This window comes from Gossypium raimondii, chromosome 7 (assembly GCF_025698545.1).
Source record: "Gossypium raimondii isolate GPD5lz chromosome 7, ASM2569854v1, whole genome shotgun sequence".
Lineage (NCBI taxonomy): Eukaryota > Viridiplantae > Streptophyta > Magnoliopsida > Malvales > Malvaceae > Gossypium > Gossypium raimondii.
The window spans coordinates 51,616,681-51,635,299 of NC_068571.1; the positions used below are offsets into that span (position 1 = coordinate 51,616,681).

Genomic DNA, 18,619 nt, shown 5'->3' on the forward strand with positions numbered 1-18,619 from the left:
GTAAATCTGGTGTTGCGATCCAACAGTGGAATTTCATACTTCAAAGAAGTCATTACCGTGATCGAGATGAACAACTCGGAAGCTCAGATACCAATTTGTGAAAATAGAACGTCGGTAATGACAATATATTGCAAAGAAAAGAGAAATAAAAATAAAGAACACACAGATTTTTGCGTGGAAACCCTTTTGGGGAAAAACCACAGGCAGATGAGAAGAAAATTTACTATGTCAAAATTCGAATTATTACAAGAGGAGTTTCGACTACATCTTTTTATAGGTTGAAAAAACCTAATTCTAATAAAAGTCAAATATATTATGCTAATAAATGCTAAATATATTATACTCATAAATACTAAATATTCTAGAAAGAAGATATATTTTGTTTAACTTAACTTGCAAGCAATCTCTAAAATTTGTGTCACACAACTCTAACAAAATTTAATATTAAAAATAAAAAAATAACGTAAAAAAATCAATGCAAAGGGATGCCAAAATATTTTTTTAAAATTAATCACAATTTCAAAAAAATTTAAACTCTTAACCGAATTAGTATCAAATATACACTTAATTTTCAAATTTGTAACAAGTTAAAAATTAAGACGTGACAATAGAACATATAATCAAGTTTGGGGCATGCAATAATCCGACACACCTTACTCCATTCAGCGTCGTTACCATCACTAGATTTGATCCCATCCCAAGATTAATCAAACTATGACATTTGTAGTTTGGTGGTTGATAATTGTGGGAGACTCAATATTTAATATTTTAAGACAGATGGAATATGTCCTACTTACCTGTAATGATTTCTAGTAAAGCTGCAACAAACAAATCTATATGCAAAGTGGTGGAAGCGTGAAACGATTTAAATATTATACACTATCTTTTGGAATTTTATATATTTCTTAATTTGACATATTAGTAGGAATTATTTGTGTTAATGTTTCTGTTAGTGAAAAACACTACTTGTTACAAATTGTCAATTCAAAGGTTCAATTAGATAATAAAAAAAAAGGAAATATTGATTTTTGACATAATGACTTCTGGCGTAGTATACATGTGGATTGCCACATGTATGCCACGCTAGCAATTAATTATTTTTTTAAATTAAAAAATATTTTTATAATTTTCTTAAAAATAATTTTTTGAATTTTTTAAATTTTAAAAATTAATTAATTGTTGACACGGATTTTCATGTGGATGCTACGTCAATAAAGTTAACAAACGTTTACTTTTCCATTTATTTTGGGGTAATTTGACAAAAACTGCAAGTTAAAAAGGGCTAAAAATAAATAGAAGGCTAAAATGAAAATTTTTATAAAATTGGAGGGCCAAATAAACTATTATACCTAGATTTTTTTCAAAATAAAATGATATTGTAATTGAAGGAGTTTAAATCCATAATCACTTGAAATTAGACTAAAATATAGTTTTCCCAAAACTCAATTATTAGTCTTGAGAGTTCAAACCTGAAATGATAAAAAATCTAAACCTAGAAAAACTACAAACCCAAAAATAGTAAGCCCAATATGATGAAACCGGAAATAACATAAGATCCAAAATATCTTATTAATGTTAATTAAATATGAAAACAAACACAAAAATGAACTCTAAAAAATTAGACTAATTAATTCATAAATTATAGGCACAATTACAAATTATTGATACATAAAAATTACAAAAGATTGGAGTTTCATTATTATATTCATTCCGACTTAAAATTCAACCTCACTGATGTATTTATTGCCTCAAGTATGAACCTCTCTTTTGTGTAAGGAAAATATAAATAATGTTTTTATGTCTTTTGAATTCAATAATAATAGTAATATACATTAAAATAACAAAAATATATATTGAAATTTGAAAAAGCCAAAATTTTGATAAACCCAAAAAGAAAATTATTGGCTGTTGAAGGCTGTATGAGTTTAATTGCTGCTGGATACAAAGCAATGGAAAGGAAAAAGCAATGAAAGAAGATTGCAGAAAAACAAGTGGAGTGGTCTGCTGGAAAAATAAAATATCAGATGCAGGCAGCCATGTGAGAATCGGGTCACAACCGTTCGTGCATGCTCTTCTTACAACGTTGATGTCATCTCTCATCTGTTCATTAAAATCAATATATATATATATACGTACTCCGTTTTTTCAGATATTTCATTTTCAACTCTATAATGGAAGAGTGAAGGAAACCCCCCACCATTCTCATATCATTTCTCTTCTGTGTGTCGTCTTGTCCCATGCCATGCAGAAAACAGGCCCCACACACACACGTACTTTCCATTTGCATGCACTGTTCTTCGGAGAAATTTCATTATATGCTTCTCTTTCACCCCTAAACAAAACTATACCATCTACATCAAATACAATATTAATGACATGCTAGCTTAGCATCTTCTTTAGTGAAAGTGTTGTATAGGTTTTATGGGTAAACGTATCATCAAAATCCGTACTCGTGTATTAGAAGTTATATTGTATTTTATTTTTGTACTAAAAAAGTAAGTAAATTAATTTCTAGACATTAGATCAAATAGTAAATTAATTCTTTCAATTGAAAATTTTATTCGTTTCTATTATTAGAAACTCGCTTGGATAACAAAATAACTAGACAATTACACATGTATCACATATACCTCATTTTAAAATACAATGACCAATTGTTAATTGAATCGTATGTCATTACGTATCATTTTGTATTTAACATCATTTAATTTCATGTCCTATTTATCAATTAAATGAAACTGTTCTAATTTTTAAGCTACAAGGGCACTCCTTATTTAAATAATTCCTCCTCTCAAAATTATCAGTTTTTCTTTCTACTTTAAAAATTGACCATTTTACTCATTTTTTTAAAACCTTTTGCACAATTTGAAAGTAGAAAGACAAAAAAATGCACCCGTGCTATTACAATGACATATACAAATGCTAACTTCATTTGCAAGTATATATTGAGTAGTGTTGTTTCTCCAGTGTATATTATATATATATATATATATATATATATATTCTATCTGTTTCATTAGTATCATACAAGCACAAACTTCCAACAAATAATTCAACTTGGACAAAAATAGATTCATCATAGCAGCCAAAGCAACGACATTATTATTATGAAGAGAAGAGGGAGACAAAAGATTGAGGTTCAAATTTTGAAACAAAATCTTTAGACAAAAACTACCCATGGTCCATAAGCAGATGATACAAAAGCAAAAAAAACAAAGAAAAAGAGAAAAAGCAATGGCTAACACATCAAGAAAAGTTCAGATGTCCCCATTCACTTTATTTCATCAACTATTTTATATGGACTGAATCTGAAAGTACTAAATTCATATCCTAAGTCCTTATAGACAGTCAGTTTGTAATGAAATTTTAGTTCAAACCCATAGTTGATGGCAACATTGTGGAACTAAACGCACCATCATATGGAAAAGATACTTACCTTGTAGCTGACTGGTTTTTACCATTTGACCACAATTCTCATTCTCCCTTATCACTGTCATTATCATCACCATCTAGCTCACTTTCATGGCTTTCATTGTACTTTACCTTGCTTCCTTGTGCTACATTCTCACCAACTATGCCATCAAAATCCAATTTTGGGATGTTCATTCCAGAATCTTTAAGGTTCCCACTAATGTTTACTTGTGCAGTGACAAGGTCTCTCTCAGGAATATAGGCTTCTAAAAAGTCTGAATCACCTTGCTTTTGTACCTCTATGTCACTGTTAATCAAAGGTGTTGGTGAAGTGGGACAAGTAATGGGTATTCTTGAGTAAAGCTGACCCAATTGATCAAAATAACTGCATGTTTTAGATTGTTGAGAACGTTTCTTACCATTTTCTTTGCTTTTCCTGAAATACTTGTTGATGTTTTCCCACTTTTCTTTGCATTTTTTGGCACTTCTTTGATAACCAAAGGAAGACATCAAAGAGCTCACTTGTTCCCAAACAGGTCCTTTTAATCCAGGTTCTCGAAACTTTGATTCTAAGTCACATCTCACTTGAATCAAGGCCTCAACCTCAGCTATAGGCCACCTGCTACTGTTATCAACTTTCACTCCATTAAAGGGTTCCATTGCATTTCCAGGTTGCTGTAACAATGGAGTCTTTCCAGGAAGATTGATGCTTTCACCTGTAATTTTCTCCAAATAGGAAACTATAAGAGCTTCTCTACTTGAAGCTAAAGCTTGTTCATGTGCCCTTGCAACGGCTTCCCTATTGCGTTTTTCAGCCTCTTGTTGCCTCCATGATTCTTCTTTCACTGACCTTTCTTTATCCATTCTTTCAATAAATTCCAAGAACCTTTTATGGAGACACTCTTGATGATCAGTCACTTGCTTCACCAAGCTCTCGAAAGCCACAACCATTGAACTCAATTGCTCCTTCATTTTCATCTTCCTCTTCTTCTTTTGAACCTTCCTTAATGAAGCTTCTTTCCCAATAGAAGCTTCGGATCCATGATCAACCCCAGTAGCAACAACATTACCACCCCCACCATTGGCACCTACTACGTCATGCTCTTGAAACTTAGTTAAGTTCATGGAAGGACCAACATTTGCAGGTGAATTCTCGCCTGTGAGAGCAGACCCTGAACCAGCTTGAGCAGCTTCTCCACGCTTTCCAAGTCCATAAATTGCTTCAAGCTCACCAAACAGTCCATATTTGCTATCCAAATTCCTGCTTCTCTCACTTGTAGATTGACCAGGTTGTTGCAAAACTTTGTTGTACTTAGTCCCCTCTACCATTTTAGCTCCATCTGCACTACACTGCCTATTATCTAATCTGTTTAAGGGCTTCCTGGTAACATTTTAACAAACACATGGGTGACAAAGAAATCAACTTTGAAAAGAAAAGAATAAAAAAACAGCAATCTTTATAAATTACCAAAAGGGTTCTTTGATGGGAGAATCTTCTTGAGGAGGCAAACAACGGGGCAAGAAAAGGGAATGTTGTTGCTGTTGCTCATTTCCATGGAGAAAAGTAGCACCGTTTTGCTGAGGATTCAAAGGTAAAGCAGCCTCTTTTTTCCCACTGTTTTCGTTAAGACCCAACTTGAAATTAACAGCCAAAAAGGGTTGTTGTTGATTATGATGATGAACAGGTTCTGGGTGTTGAAATGGTTGAAACTGATGGTGGAAAAGCTGATGGGTAACTGGATTTTCATGTTGTTTATTATGTTGTTGAGAATGTAAAGGGTAAGGGAAAACAGGTTGTTGTTGGTGATTATGAGGATTGGAAATGAAGAAAATTGAATCGGATGAAGAAGCATCATCATCCTCCATGAATTGCTGTTGTTGTAGATGATGATGATGATGGTGATGGTGATGATGGGCACCATATTTGATGGGATGCATTTCTTTTGAAGGGGGTTTTTTTTTTAATGTTTATTGAAGAACATTAATGCAAGAAGGAACCAAACGAGGGTCTTTCTTCATAGAAATGTTGAATTAAACACTGATTTTTTTAAAGGAAAAAAAGAGCAGCTGTTTTATGGGAATGGGATTATAATTTATAACATTAGATATTTCTAGAAGTGGTCTAGGGTTTCGGTTTATCCAAAAATAAATAAGTAATTTTTAATATTTAAAAATAAATTTAATATTTGAGGACGTAATTTTGTGTACATTGAAACGCATTATTCATAGAATGGAGAGAAATGATGAGTAGTTTTAAATATTGTGTCAAAAAAATAAATATAATTAAAATTATTCAAAAAAAAAAAACACGAGTTAAAATAATCTCTCTCAAGTGACGTGGGGTGGTTCAGCTCCATCAATAGGTGGTGGATCCGACTAATAATAATAGGGAAGAAAGAACAAGGTTTATACCCTATGAAAACCGTCAAGTACCATTCAATTAATGCATTTGGAATATAATTACTATTTGGTCAAATTTCAAGTAGTGGATGATTATGCAAAGTCTTAGTTTTGGTCACTACTTCATAGTCCTACCCTAGTCATCTTTCTCTACGAGTTACATTACAGGAAATCAATGATATAGCGGGGTTTTCTTTCACCTTTAGCGGCGTTTATAAAAGCCGAAAAAAAACTTAGGGGCACTATCAAAAATGCTGCCCAGAAAGCCGCTAATATTATCGTCTAATATAGCAGTGTTTTGATCACATATAGCGGCCGGTGATATTTGAGTAGCTTATTAGTTCGAGTTTGAAAGTTTGTCTAAAATTTTAAGAGGATTTAAGAAAAAGAATAGATCTGGAAAATGGGATTAGACAATAAAATAGGTTAGTTTAAAATATGGGTCGGACTTAAATTACTTGAATATTCTGACTCAAGCCTTCAAGCTCAGCACGATTCAACCCAACCTACTTTTGTAAGTTTGTAATGTTTTATATTATGTAATTTACAACATAAAATTTGAAGAAATCAAATTGCAACACACTTCTCGGTTTGCAAATAGGATTGTTGATAATGATAGCAACAAATCACCTCATAAGGACGTATGTTTCCAATCATGCACTAGAGGATATGGCTTCGATTCTTTTGCAAAATAGTGTAGGGATGAACATTGATGCTATTGTTTAATTGGTTGGTTTTTTCTCTGTCCAGCTTCTTTCTTTTAACAAAATATAAATAAATCTATAGTAGTATATAACACTACTACAATATATACATTTAAAAATGTTAAGATGACTGTATATAAACATTTAATAAAAATATAAATTTATTAAATATTAACTTAAAATTAATATAAATATATTTTTAAATTTTGTTAAAAATAATATGGACGGACCTAAAATGGACTTGAGTTAGCTATTTACAAATATGGGCGGGCTTAGACAATATTTAGACCCATATTTCGGGTCAGACCGACCTTAGTAAGCCTAAAATGTGTTAATATCCGACAAAAACTCGACCTAACCTATGAACACTTCTAAATATATTTAAACCAAGACCTTATTTTTAAATATATTTTTATATAAATAATTTTCATTCATATCATGGAGTGTAATAAAATAATATTGTATAAAAATTCAACGCTTGATCTAATTTATCAAAAGTAATCGAGATTTTATATCACCGTAAAAAATAAGAGAAACTCAAAATATCTATACTATTATTTAAGTGTGTTGCTAAATTTATGTCACTTACAGATTGGTCTCAACTCAATTACAAAATTAAAAGAAAAAAATATTATAAGGTTTTTATATAAAATCTTTAAAAAAAGTACAAGCATTTAATAAGATTTAAACCTAAAACATCGTAATTTTTATATCTTAATTTTACCATATTAATTAAAACCTCATTTATGTTGTATTTTTCTAAGTTATATTATATAATTTTTACTCACGTTGAATTGCAATCTAACATATATATTTAACTAGATTTATAGTTTTAGGGTTTAGAGAACACTCATGAAAAAATTATATAATAAATATACTTATTAAAAATATAAAAATTCATTAATACTTTAATTATACATATTTATTATTATTAATTTTTTTGATTTATTAAATAAAAACTAAAATACTTTAAGATATATATAGCTTAAATTGTAAATATAAAAATATTTTAATAATTTCCATAATTGAATGATTTAATAAAATAATTCATATAAAAAATCCAATATTACGAGACAAAGGTATAGTGGGACCCAAAATAACCGTAGTATTTTGGAATTAAGAACAGAAAAGGTGACACGTGTTAGAGTGCAGAAATTAGAGACAACATGGAATTGATGTGCACGTGAATCGGGTACAGTAAGTTGTCGTCCTGTCCCACACTCATCTCCTTCGCTTTTGACATTTCATTCAGTATATTCCTATACTCTTCCTTTGGGAATTTAGTTTCTTATTATAATATATAATTACTAAAAGTTTGAAGGTAATTCAATTGAAATTTATGAGTTTGGATTTTTTATATATTTATATAGAATATATAAAAAGATAAACCACGTCGTTAAATTATTAATAAGTTTATATTTTGATATTTAATTTAAAAAGGTTATAAAATAGTTAGTGTGCGGTTTAATTTTTTTAAGTACATTTAGTCAGCTCCAAACGACAATTTGACGATCGGTAGAGTGGATTAATACCCATTGATGAGTAGAAGAACATATCTTAGATCCAAGTTGATTTGGCAATCAGTATGGAAGATCGAACAAGAAAATTATTTGAATTTTGGTTCGCACATTCAAACATTCAAAGTTGTTTCATAAAAAAATGAAATGTAGAAGAGATAGAAATAAGAGCTTTCGATTGATCAAGCAGTGGGAATAGAGAATGCCATACAACGACAATTTTAACTATTTTGTAACTTAAATAAAAACTTGTAAACTGTTCAGTAATCATTTTAAATGACCAAAACATAAACTTCCTATCATCGAATTTTTAAACCAGCTTTCTTAATTTTTCTCTCCCACTGACAAATATACGAGTAAAAATATATTTTATGTGAAAATATTGTTTTCAGTTTACTGAACAATAATTATAGTTAAAGTGATAAAAATAATTATATACAAAATTTATTAAATACATGTTGATTTCTTTTTTCTTTTCTTAAGGAAAAGATAACTTTTATTAAAACAATCAAAATAAGGTAAATTATACGAATACCAAAGGAAAGGATAAATTAGATTTCAATAAGCTTATTCCGTGCACACTTCTTAACGTCATTCATCTTCATTAGTGAGATCAAATGTGGTATCACAAATAGATCAACCTCATTCAATGTGATTCACATAAAATAATGCTATCTTCGCCAGAAAATAAAATATTTTATTAATAACCCAGTGCATCCAACAAAAATCATATTCTAAAATTTAGGTCTAACTATTAAATAGTGTTAAGATTATTTTGTTAAATTTAAGTTCATTACAACATCATTTTTAGTTGTATTATTACCAATTGAGTTTTTTTATTTCAAAATGTCACACCAACAAAATTAACAAAAAACATTAACAATGTTAATAGTGGACTTAAATTTTAAATTTGAAAAATAGATTGACTAAATTTCTAAAAATAAAAGTATAGGAACTAAATTTCAATTTTATATAAAGTATAAGGACCTATAACATATTTTAACCTTTAAATTTTTATTTTATTTTTGAAATCTAAAGAATTTAAATTCAATATTGCCACTATTTGTCATTGGTGGAGTGACAAAAGATTTGAATTCAAGTCTTCGTTTTTATAGAAAATAATGGTTGTTATTGGGTCAAGACGTTATTAACTAATTGTAATACGGTTTTAAATAATTATTAGGTCATAAATATGTTTTTATTAAAAAAATAAAATTCATTATAAATGTAATTAGTTGTGTTGGATATAATGTAGTAGTATTGTTGTTAGGGAAGCCCACAATGAGAAAAAGCTCAAAACTCAAAAATATTGTTGCTTTGTGTATGGGATTGGACCTACCTCATTGCTTGGACTCAACTTCTTTAAAAAAGGGGAAAAATAGTAATACCAAACAAGGGTTAGGCCCATTTTATACTTGGTTAAAATTAAGGCCATCTTGGAAATAAATAATTTACAAAATCCGGTAAAAGTATTATTGACGTCCTTATATTAAGAGTAAGGTCGCATTTTTCTCACTCTACTTAAAAAAATAGGCAAAGTTTTTATTGTACATTTGATCAAAGAGTAAATTGGTCCATTTTGTTAAAAATTTCATCCATTTATACTGTTAAAAACTGACATGGCTAACAGAATAATTGGACAATAACACGTACGTGTCATGCGTAGCTCATGTTGATGTACAGGGACAAGTTTTTAACAGGAGGAATGAATGGAATTTTTAATAAGAGGACTAATTTGCTATTTGATTTAACATATAAAGACTAAATTGCTATTTTTTTAATAGAAAAAGGAAAATGCAGTCCAACTTCTGGCTTCATAATTGGATAATATAAGTTTGTACAAGTTACAATTGGAATAAAAATATATTTAAATAATTGAATTAAGTACAAACAAATTAAGGTTTAATTGCTTGATTGAAACATTCACTTTACTCTTGCACTATTCATTCTCATAAATTAAGGGGTTTAGAGAATTATGTGCATATATTTATAATAAGGGTAAATTGTACTAATAGTCATTCAATTATGTTTGTCTTTTCTTTTCTTAGCCACGATTATGGAAAGTTACAATTAGTCATTCAACTATTTAATTGTTTTTTGGTCACCCAATTATTTTAGATTTTGGGCATTTCCATTTTTACGATGGTGATAAAAAAGATAAAATTAAATAATAAATTTTATAATCGAAAGACCAAAAGGAAATAAAAATATAATTACAACTAACATAAATTAGTCTTATAACAAAAACTAATATGTAAAGTTATTTGTATCATAATTTAATCATTATATAAAATTATTTTAAGAACCTTTAAAAATTCTTTCAACTTGTAATTTCTTTTTAAAGTATTTTTTTAATTATATTTAAAATAAAGTTTTTTGATGATGCCAATTGTAAATTTTAAGAAAATGTATTAATTTTCCACATTTTTTGAATGGGATAGTAAGTGGTCGGCCATTTAGGAAGAGCAAAAAATCAAACATTGTGCCCGGATCTCTTCCATATCTTTTTTCCACCGTTGGTTATAACTATTGGGACCCACATGTCTCCACATCAGGTGGCCATAGAAAACCAATTGTTTCCTACTAATCATGCTTAATTATCTAAGTTGTTTTAACACGTTAATTAACGATAACTAGAATTCATCGTATATATATATATATAACTAAATTAGTGGATTTTTTATAGATAATTATATTTTTATTCCTATTTGATAAGTTTATTGTAATTAAATTTGTTTAGGGGATGTCCACTCCTTATAAGAAATATTTGAAGTGTTATTTGCACGAGGCTGACAAACCTCTCAACGACTCTGTATTGCTCCTAATCTAGGTTTTGTCTCCCAACCTTATGAAGAGTCTAAGTGTCTAATGCTTTCTGAAGAGGCAGTGAGTTCAGTAGAGTGAGAGCATCTCACCAACACAAGTTGTGATAGCATAGTTGCTCACAAGTGCCCTTTATATTGCAGAGCACGAGCTCAAAATCTACCAAGCACATATGCCCATATTTATTTGATAGGTGGTCGTGTGACACGTACAATCCACTTTTTAAAAAACTTGATAAGACGCTCTCACTTTGTTGAACCTGTTGCCTCTTTAAGCAGCCTTAAGCATTCAAGTTCTCATTAGGGTAGAGAGACAAAACACCAACCATGGACAATATCGCTTTTTTTGTTAAGGGGAGACTAACTCCTTCGAAAGAAGTCTTATTGGGATGAGATTTTGTCTTCCAACTTTATAAATAGTGGAGTGGCTAAGGCTACTTGAAAAGGCAACGGGTTTAATAAAGTAAGAACACCCTGTTAGAATAAACCATGCGTAGCGCTAAATTGCCTATCAAAGAAATATGGATATTTGCATTTGGTAAAGTTTGAACCTCTGCCATATAGCATATAAGGCACTTGCGAGGTTGATACCATTTTTTACCAATCCTAAACAATATAGCATTTTTTTTTTTAGAATCTAAATAAGTTTCCATGTGCAAAGTTATTGTGAGTCAAGTTCATAAAATAAAATTGTTGTTTTTTGTTAAGCAATATAAAATCTTAAAATTTTAAAAAAGGGAGAGAAGATCCGTGGCAATTATAATGGGAAATTTTAAAATGAGAATCAAAATGATCTGTGGCAACTATTAGATCGAAATAAATGGTTCTAAGCCTTAGATCTTATATTCATCTTACCTTATCAAAATAAAACCAGCAACACCCGATCTTTCCCTTCATTTTTTTTCTTTTTACCGTGTATTTAAAATTTTAGTGTGAAAAAAATTTGGATAATCTTTATTTTCAATTTTTTTTAGAACAAAATTGGAGTGGAAAGAAAAAAGAATGAAAAGATTAGGTGTTGTTGGTTTTATTGTAATAAGGTAAGATAAATCTGAATCTAAGACTTAGAATCGATTATTTTGATCTAATGGTTAAGATATTTTTGTTATTATAATTATTAGAGAAAAGATTAAAACAAAAATAGGAGGGAACATATTTATGAAATTAGGAAAGAAAGAAATAATAAATTGGGTAGTGATGCATCAAGTGTTTCCAAAATGGGGAACTTAATTTTTGAAAGCATGATGTGAGAGAGAGGTGGCCAAAGTGATGAGTTAGGGTGTTTGGGGAGTACTAGGATTCTTTTCTACTCATCCCAACCAAGCGTGGAGCTTTGATGTCATTGTCTTTTCTCTTTGTTTCCTTCGATTCAATAGCTGGTTTGTAGTTTTGTACTATTATAAACAAAAACCCTTATTTTTTTTAATTAAAATTTTGGATTACTTGGATTTTTTTTTGATAAATCTATTATTTTTCATTTTTTTCAATTTAGGATATTTGAACTTTTTAGTTTTTTAAATCAAAGTTTTATTTTATTTAAGTATTAGTATTTGGTATCTTGATAATGTAGTTTTTTAAAAAATATTATGCATTTTTTTTAATATTTATAACACTTGATTGTTTATTAAGGATTCTCACTAATCGTAAGAATGAGTTATATATTTTGGCTACTAAAAGTTAGATCACTTGATTATTATTTAAAAAATATTTAGTCTGTAGATGTGATAAATTGACTTAACTTAACATTCGTTGTAATTGTAGATAGAATGAAAATAGGCTGCAATAAATAAATAAAAGACACCATCAATCTTTGTTTACGCGGTTCATACAAAACGGCCTTACGTTCGCGGAGCCTCTCTCAGGATAAAATTTTAACCAATCACCAAACCCTTCAAGAGTATGCTTCTTTCCCTATCGGCTAAAGCTCACAACTCCTTTCCCAAGCAAGTACATGCAGTTCGTACTAAGATATCTACGCTAAGTTTTCCCCTGAAAATTTCGTTTGTAAGATTAGGTGACTCGATTAAGTTTTACTTACAAATATGCACTCCCAAATAAGTTCATCATTGAACAAGATATAAGTGCTGGCTCTCACACTTTTTACTTACAAAAACCTTTTATATAAGAGTTTAAGGCTTGCTAAGATACCTATCAATCACAATCAAAATTTCACTAAAGTAACTTTAAAAAGAGCTTTACAAGTATCCTAATAAATACAATGATAAATGCAGAAATATTCTTGATATACTCCAATTTAGCATTATCCACTAATCCAAGAATCTTGACAATCATTTCTTCTTCTATTTGTATCTTCCAAAGTTCTATCATCAAATATCAGCTAACATACTTCCATGATATCAACAAAATCAATGCTAATTGTTTTGGTTCAAAAGATTAGCAACAACAAAAATGATAAGTTATGGTTCTTGAGTAGTTATATACACATTCACAAGTTAACCGACACTAACTCGATTTAGAAAATTACTAAAATGTCATTTCATATTTAGAATAAGTTATATTATTACAATGACACTTTTATCTTTTTATATTTTTAATAAAATCAATAAAATCTTTTACATGACAGGATTTAAACCTATGCCATCAACATTTACAAAACTTTACCTTTACCATTTCAATTAAAGCTTTATTTATTTTTGTATATTTTAATATTATTAGACAAACTTTTTCATCCGCGTTGTTTGTATCTATACTATTTTATTTAAACCCCTGGCCGAGTTAATGTCTCGAGTCAACCAAACACCATTTCAACCCGAGAAATTACTAAAATGTACTTTCATTTTTAAAATAATTTATATTATTACAATGGTACTTTTGTTATTTTTTTATATTTTTAATAAAACCGATAAAACCCTTGCATGTGATGAGATTCGATATTAAAATGTACAAAACAAGTGAAAATAAAGATTTAGTTGTAATGGCAAAAATAAGGTTTTATTGTTTCTAATGGCATGAGTTCAAATTTTAATATTTGTACATTTTATTAATTTTATTTAAAAGACAAATGTGCCCTCATAATAATTGAGTTTGTGTCACAAGTCAACTCAATATTGAATTTTCCTTTCACCAATATGATACCATTTTGACGTGTTGTAGAGAAATGACAATATCATTATATATAATTATAATGCAATTAAAATTATTAATTTGATGCATTTACCTATTTAAATTTCTTTTTACTCATAATTTAAACTAATTTTTCATTTTAATAATATAAAAATTAAATATTAAATTTGTTATTATCCCAATTAAAAGTGTTACTTAACAGAGTGACAAAAAAATCTAAAACATTAATGATTAAATTGTAACTTTTTTAATAACCTATATCTTTATAACTTTTAAATGATTAAGTCAACTTTTTATCATTTGGAGAAACAAAGTTCAAATTTACCATTATTAATTTAAATTTGTATAAATTATAAAAGGACTAAAAAGAAATTTTCCATTTAGGGGTTGGGCCCTACCAGCTCTTATTCAACAATCAACAACAACATTTTGAAGATTTTATTTTTCTAGATTTTTATGTAGAGAAATGACAATACCATTATAAATAATTATAATGCAATTAAAATTATTAATTTAATGTATTTACCTATTTAAATTTTTTTACTCGTAATTTAAATTAATTTTTTATTTTAATTTTGTACATATTCTAAATATAATATTATTATAAATTTCAAATCATACATTTTTATATTTAATATATATTATTTTTAAACTTAAATACATAATTTCCATACCCTATGATAAAAATTTCATAGGAATTCCAATCGGAAATCCACATAGTTTCTCAACAAAAAAAGAGTTACAATTTAAACATTAATAAATTTAGATTTTTTGTCACTATGTTAAGTAACACTTTTAATTGGTATAATAATAAATTTAATTTTTACTTTTTACATTTTATTTTAATTTGATCCTGATCATATATAAAATTATTAAAACTCAAAATAATTTTAAAATAAAATTCTATATAAAAGATCTAGAAAAATAAAATCTTCAAAATGTTGTTGTTGATTGTTGAATAGGAGCTGGTAGGGCTCAACCCACTAAATGGAAAATTTCTTTTTAGTCCCTTTATAATTTATACAAATTTAAATTAATAATGGTAAATTTGAACTTTGTTTCTCCAAATGATAGAAAGTTGATTTAATTATTTAAAATTGTAAAGATATAGGTTATTAAAAAATTATAATTTAATCATTAATGTTTTAGATTTTATTGTCACTTAAGTAACACCTTTTAATTGTATAATAACAAATTTAATATTTAATACTTATATATTTTATTTTAATTTGACCCCGATCATAAAAATGGTGAAAATGCATTTTACTATCATAAAACCTACAACTTAATTTTGCCCCTAAAATTAAATTTTGGCTTCGCCCTTGTTGTTGGAAAACTAACATGTATGGGAAATAAAGAAAATTATCATTCAATAGAATCCAATAACAAGTTAAAAACAAAATAAATAAATAAAAGTTAGATAATTACATGTTTCCTCAATGTTTCTTGAAACCAAATTAATAATATCTTTAAGTCAAATTTCAGGCCCTGAAGAACATCCATAATTGATATTACAGAGACTTATAAAAGAGACTCGATGCCATTTTTTAGCCAAACATATAAAATATACCACAAATTTTTTTTCAAAACCAATTGTAAAAAGAAATTATATTTTGATTTTTTTCTTTTCTTATAACGAAAAAGTTATGTCACGAAATAGAAGAAGTAAAAACAGATAACCAAATATTTTCTATGTTTTTAAAGAAATTTAGAGGTTTAAAACAAGTTTCCCTAATTTCTCTCACATTATCTATTTTTAAATATTTGTATACATTTATTTAACTTTTAATTTTAAAATTTTCTATATATTAGGGTCAAATTAATAGAAAGTATAAAAACTTAAAAAAGTGCCACTTAATAGTCGGGTAACAAAATGTTAGTGACCAAATTACAAATTTTTAATTAAATGACCAAAATGAAAATTTACCTATAATTCAGTGACTAATGGTGTAATTTTACCTAAAATAAAATCCATCTTTTCTAGTAATAGTATGAACTCTAATTTTAATTGAAAAAAATAGTAAATTGAATCATAAAAACATACTTTAATGAAATCATAAATCATATTCCTTTCTAATCACATAAAAATGTATGAGACGGCATAATAATTTAGTTCATCCTCAGAATTTCACAAAATTTAAAACATAATCATGTTAATTTGCGTATATAATCATCATATGGATTCATAGGTAATAAAATCCTTCCAAAACCTTCCCATTCTTATATTTCACTATATATTTGGATAATTACTTTATAAAACCAGATATAAAAATAAATAATTTAAAAAAGTTTTATCTCTAGTAACATCATTTATTTATTAAAAACAATTCATTATATATTCAAATAAAATAATAAACATTACACTACCCGTGAGGAGCTCATATTATTAAAAGGAAAAGCCATAAACACTGAAAAGTCTAATCTTCATGTACTATATAAAACGGGCATGAAAATATTTTAGTTTTAAAAAAATAAGGTTTAACAAATGCTTTTAAGTTTAGTTTCACGAGTTAATTTAGTGAAAATTACATAAAAATCATTTAAAAAATATTGGTGCCTAATTAAATTTTTTTAAAAAAATAAAGGTATATTTTTTAAAATGGGGAAGGTCACCACCATTCACCACAAAAAAATAACGATCCACTCAAAAAATAAAAATAATAATAAGGAGCTCATGTGATAACCTGATAGTTAAGGGTGTTCACCGCTTTAGGTGTGGCCTAAGTTTGAGTTGCGTTGGTTGTTTGGGCATACATTAATTAATTTTACTTATAGGAATGAAGCACATTTTGTGGTCAGCTATTTATCTCTTTGGAGAATATCCGCAATGAAGGGATTAGTCACTGTTACTGATAGTAGATACCCTGATTATGACAAAAAATAATAATTTTAAAAAATTATTGGACATTTATATAGAGATTTTTAGTTCTTCTGTTAGAATTACCTAACAACGTCAATTTAAATGGCTTAATTTATTAATAATAATTTTTTAGTGATGTAATTTTATCAATTAAAAATTTGTAACTTACATAAAAGTTAAAAATTTAATGGTTTAATTCGATGAAATTAAAGATTTGTAACTTATATGAATAAATGTAAATTACCCTAAAATCACCAATAATTTAAAAATTTTATATGTAAATTTACCCTTTTTTATGAATTAAGTATGAGGCATAAGGATTTTTATCACCCACGGTATTGTGAGATTGAAATAATTAAGGTTAAAATGTGCCTATAAACTTTTCAAAAATTAAGAATTTAATCCTTTTACGTTTTAATTTTTAAAAATTAGGTCAAACTGTTAATCTTGTTGATTCTTTGTTTTTTGTTTTTTGTAAAACTTGTTGTTGTAACATTTTGAAATAACAAAAAAAGAACCTACATATTTGGTAGCTATGTAATCAGAAAAGATGTTTGTAATTAACTTGAATTTTGAAATTTAAAAAGTAGATGGATGAATTCTTGGAAATACAAGTATAGAGATTAAATTCTAATATTCAAAAAGTACAAGGACTATAGGCATATTTTAACCAAGTTTGAATAATTATGTTATTAATCCTATATAAGGATGATAAACATTAATGTTGATCAAATGCTTAAAAACATAATAATCATTGTAGTGCATATGGTTATTAACTTTTGACCAATCTGATGATAAAAGTAAAAAGTAAAAATGTAAAATAAATGTGGTTTATGTTATTTAATGTTTTTCATTGCATGAGCAAAATTATTGGATTTGGAGGGCAGTGTATGTAGGCTTGTAATAGACCTGTTCATGGGCCGGGCGGCCCGGTCCGACGGCCTGGCCGAAATATGGGAGGGTTTGGGTAAAAATATTGGCCCGAAATATGGGCTTGGGTAAAATTTTAGGCCCGTTTAAAAAATGGGTCGGGCCTCGGGCAAGATTTTTTTGGGCCGGGCCGAAAAATATTAAATATATATTTTATTATTTTTAAAATATAATAGTTTTTTATTTTAAGTTTATTTACTTTCATTTCCTTAATTAGTGTTACAAAATAATAATAATAAAACATAAAGTTCGTTTTACTAATCAAATGTTAGATTTTGTTACAACAATTAATACAATTAATACAATTAATAATTTGATAAATTTACTAATCAAATGTTAGATTTTATTACAACAATTAATACAATTAATACAATTAATAATTTGATAAATTTACTAATCAAATGTTAGATTTTATTACAACAATTAATACAATTAACAATTAATAATTTGATAATTTTACTAACAATTAATTTTAATAACAATTAGTTTTAATTTTATTAAAAAATAATTTTAATTTTAATTAAAAACGGGCCGGGCCGGGCTCGGGCCCCATATTTTTTTCTTCGGGCCGGGCCTGGGTAAAATCTCAGGCCCATATTTCGGCCCGGGCCTAGTAAACGGGCTGAAATTTTTTTGTGGGCCCGGCCCGAATCGGCCCATGGACAGGTCTAGCTTGTAACAATGAACCTTAATTCTGCTGATGAAATTTTAATGCAAACAGATAATCCACTTATTTATTACTAGAATATGTTAGATGAAAATATATAAATATTTTTACATATAATTTTTATTTAAAATAACTAATATTTAAAGAAATAAAAGGTTACATAATTTTTTATTTACTAGAATTTTCAGTTATTTAAATAATATTTTATTTTGAAGAATTTAATT

General features: G+C 27.8%; 1 protein-coding gene across 2 annotated transcripts; it reads right to left on the minus strand.

Moving 5' to 3' along the window:
• Positions 1-3,079: 3,079 nt before the first annotated feature.
• LOC105801037 (trihelix transcription factor GTL1) lies at positions 3,080-5,472 on the minus strand. 2 transcript variants are annotated; one of them, XM_052633236.1, is made up of 3 exons: positions 4,880-5,472; positions 3,831-4,792; positions 3,604-3,718 (listed from the first exon to the last, which is right to left on the minus strand). In XM_052633236.1, exons 1-3 carry the CDS (start codon positions 5,347-5,349, stop codon positions 3,711-3,713), a joined length of 1,440 nt encoding a protein of 479 aa, XP_052489196.1. In that variant the 5' UTR covers positions 5,350-5,472; the 3' UTR covers positions 3,604-3,710. The 2 variants fall into 2 exon arrangements, with proteins under 2 accessions (XP_012487856.1, XP_052489196.1); XM_012632402.2 differs by having other exon boundaries at positions 3,080-4,792.
• Positions 5,473-18,619: the final 13,147 nt, after the last annotated feature.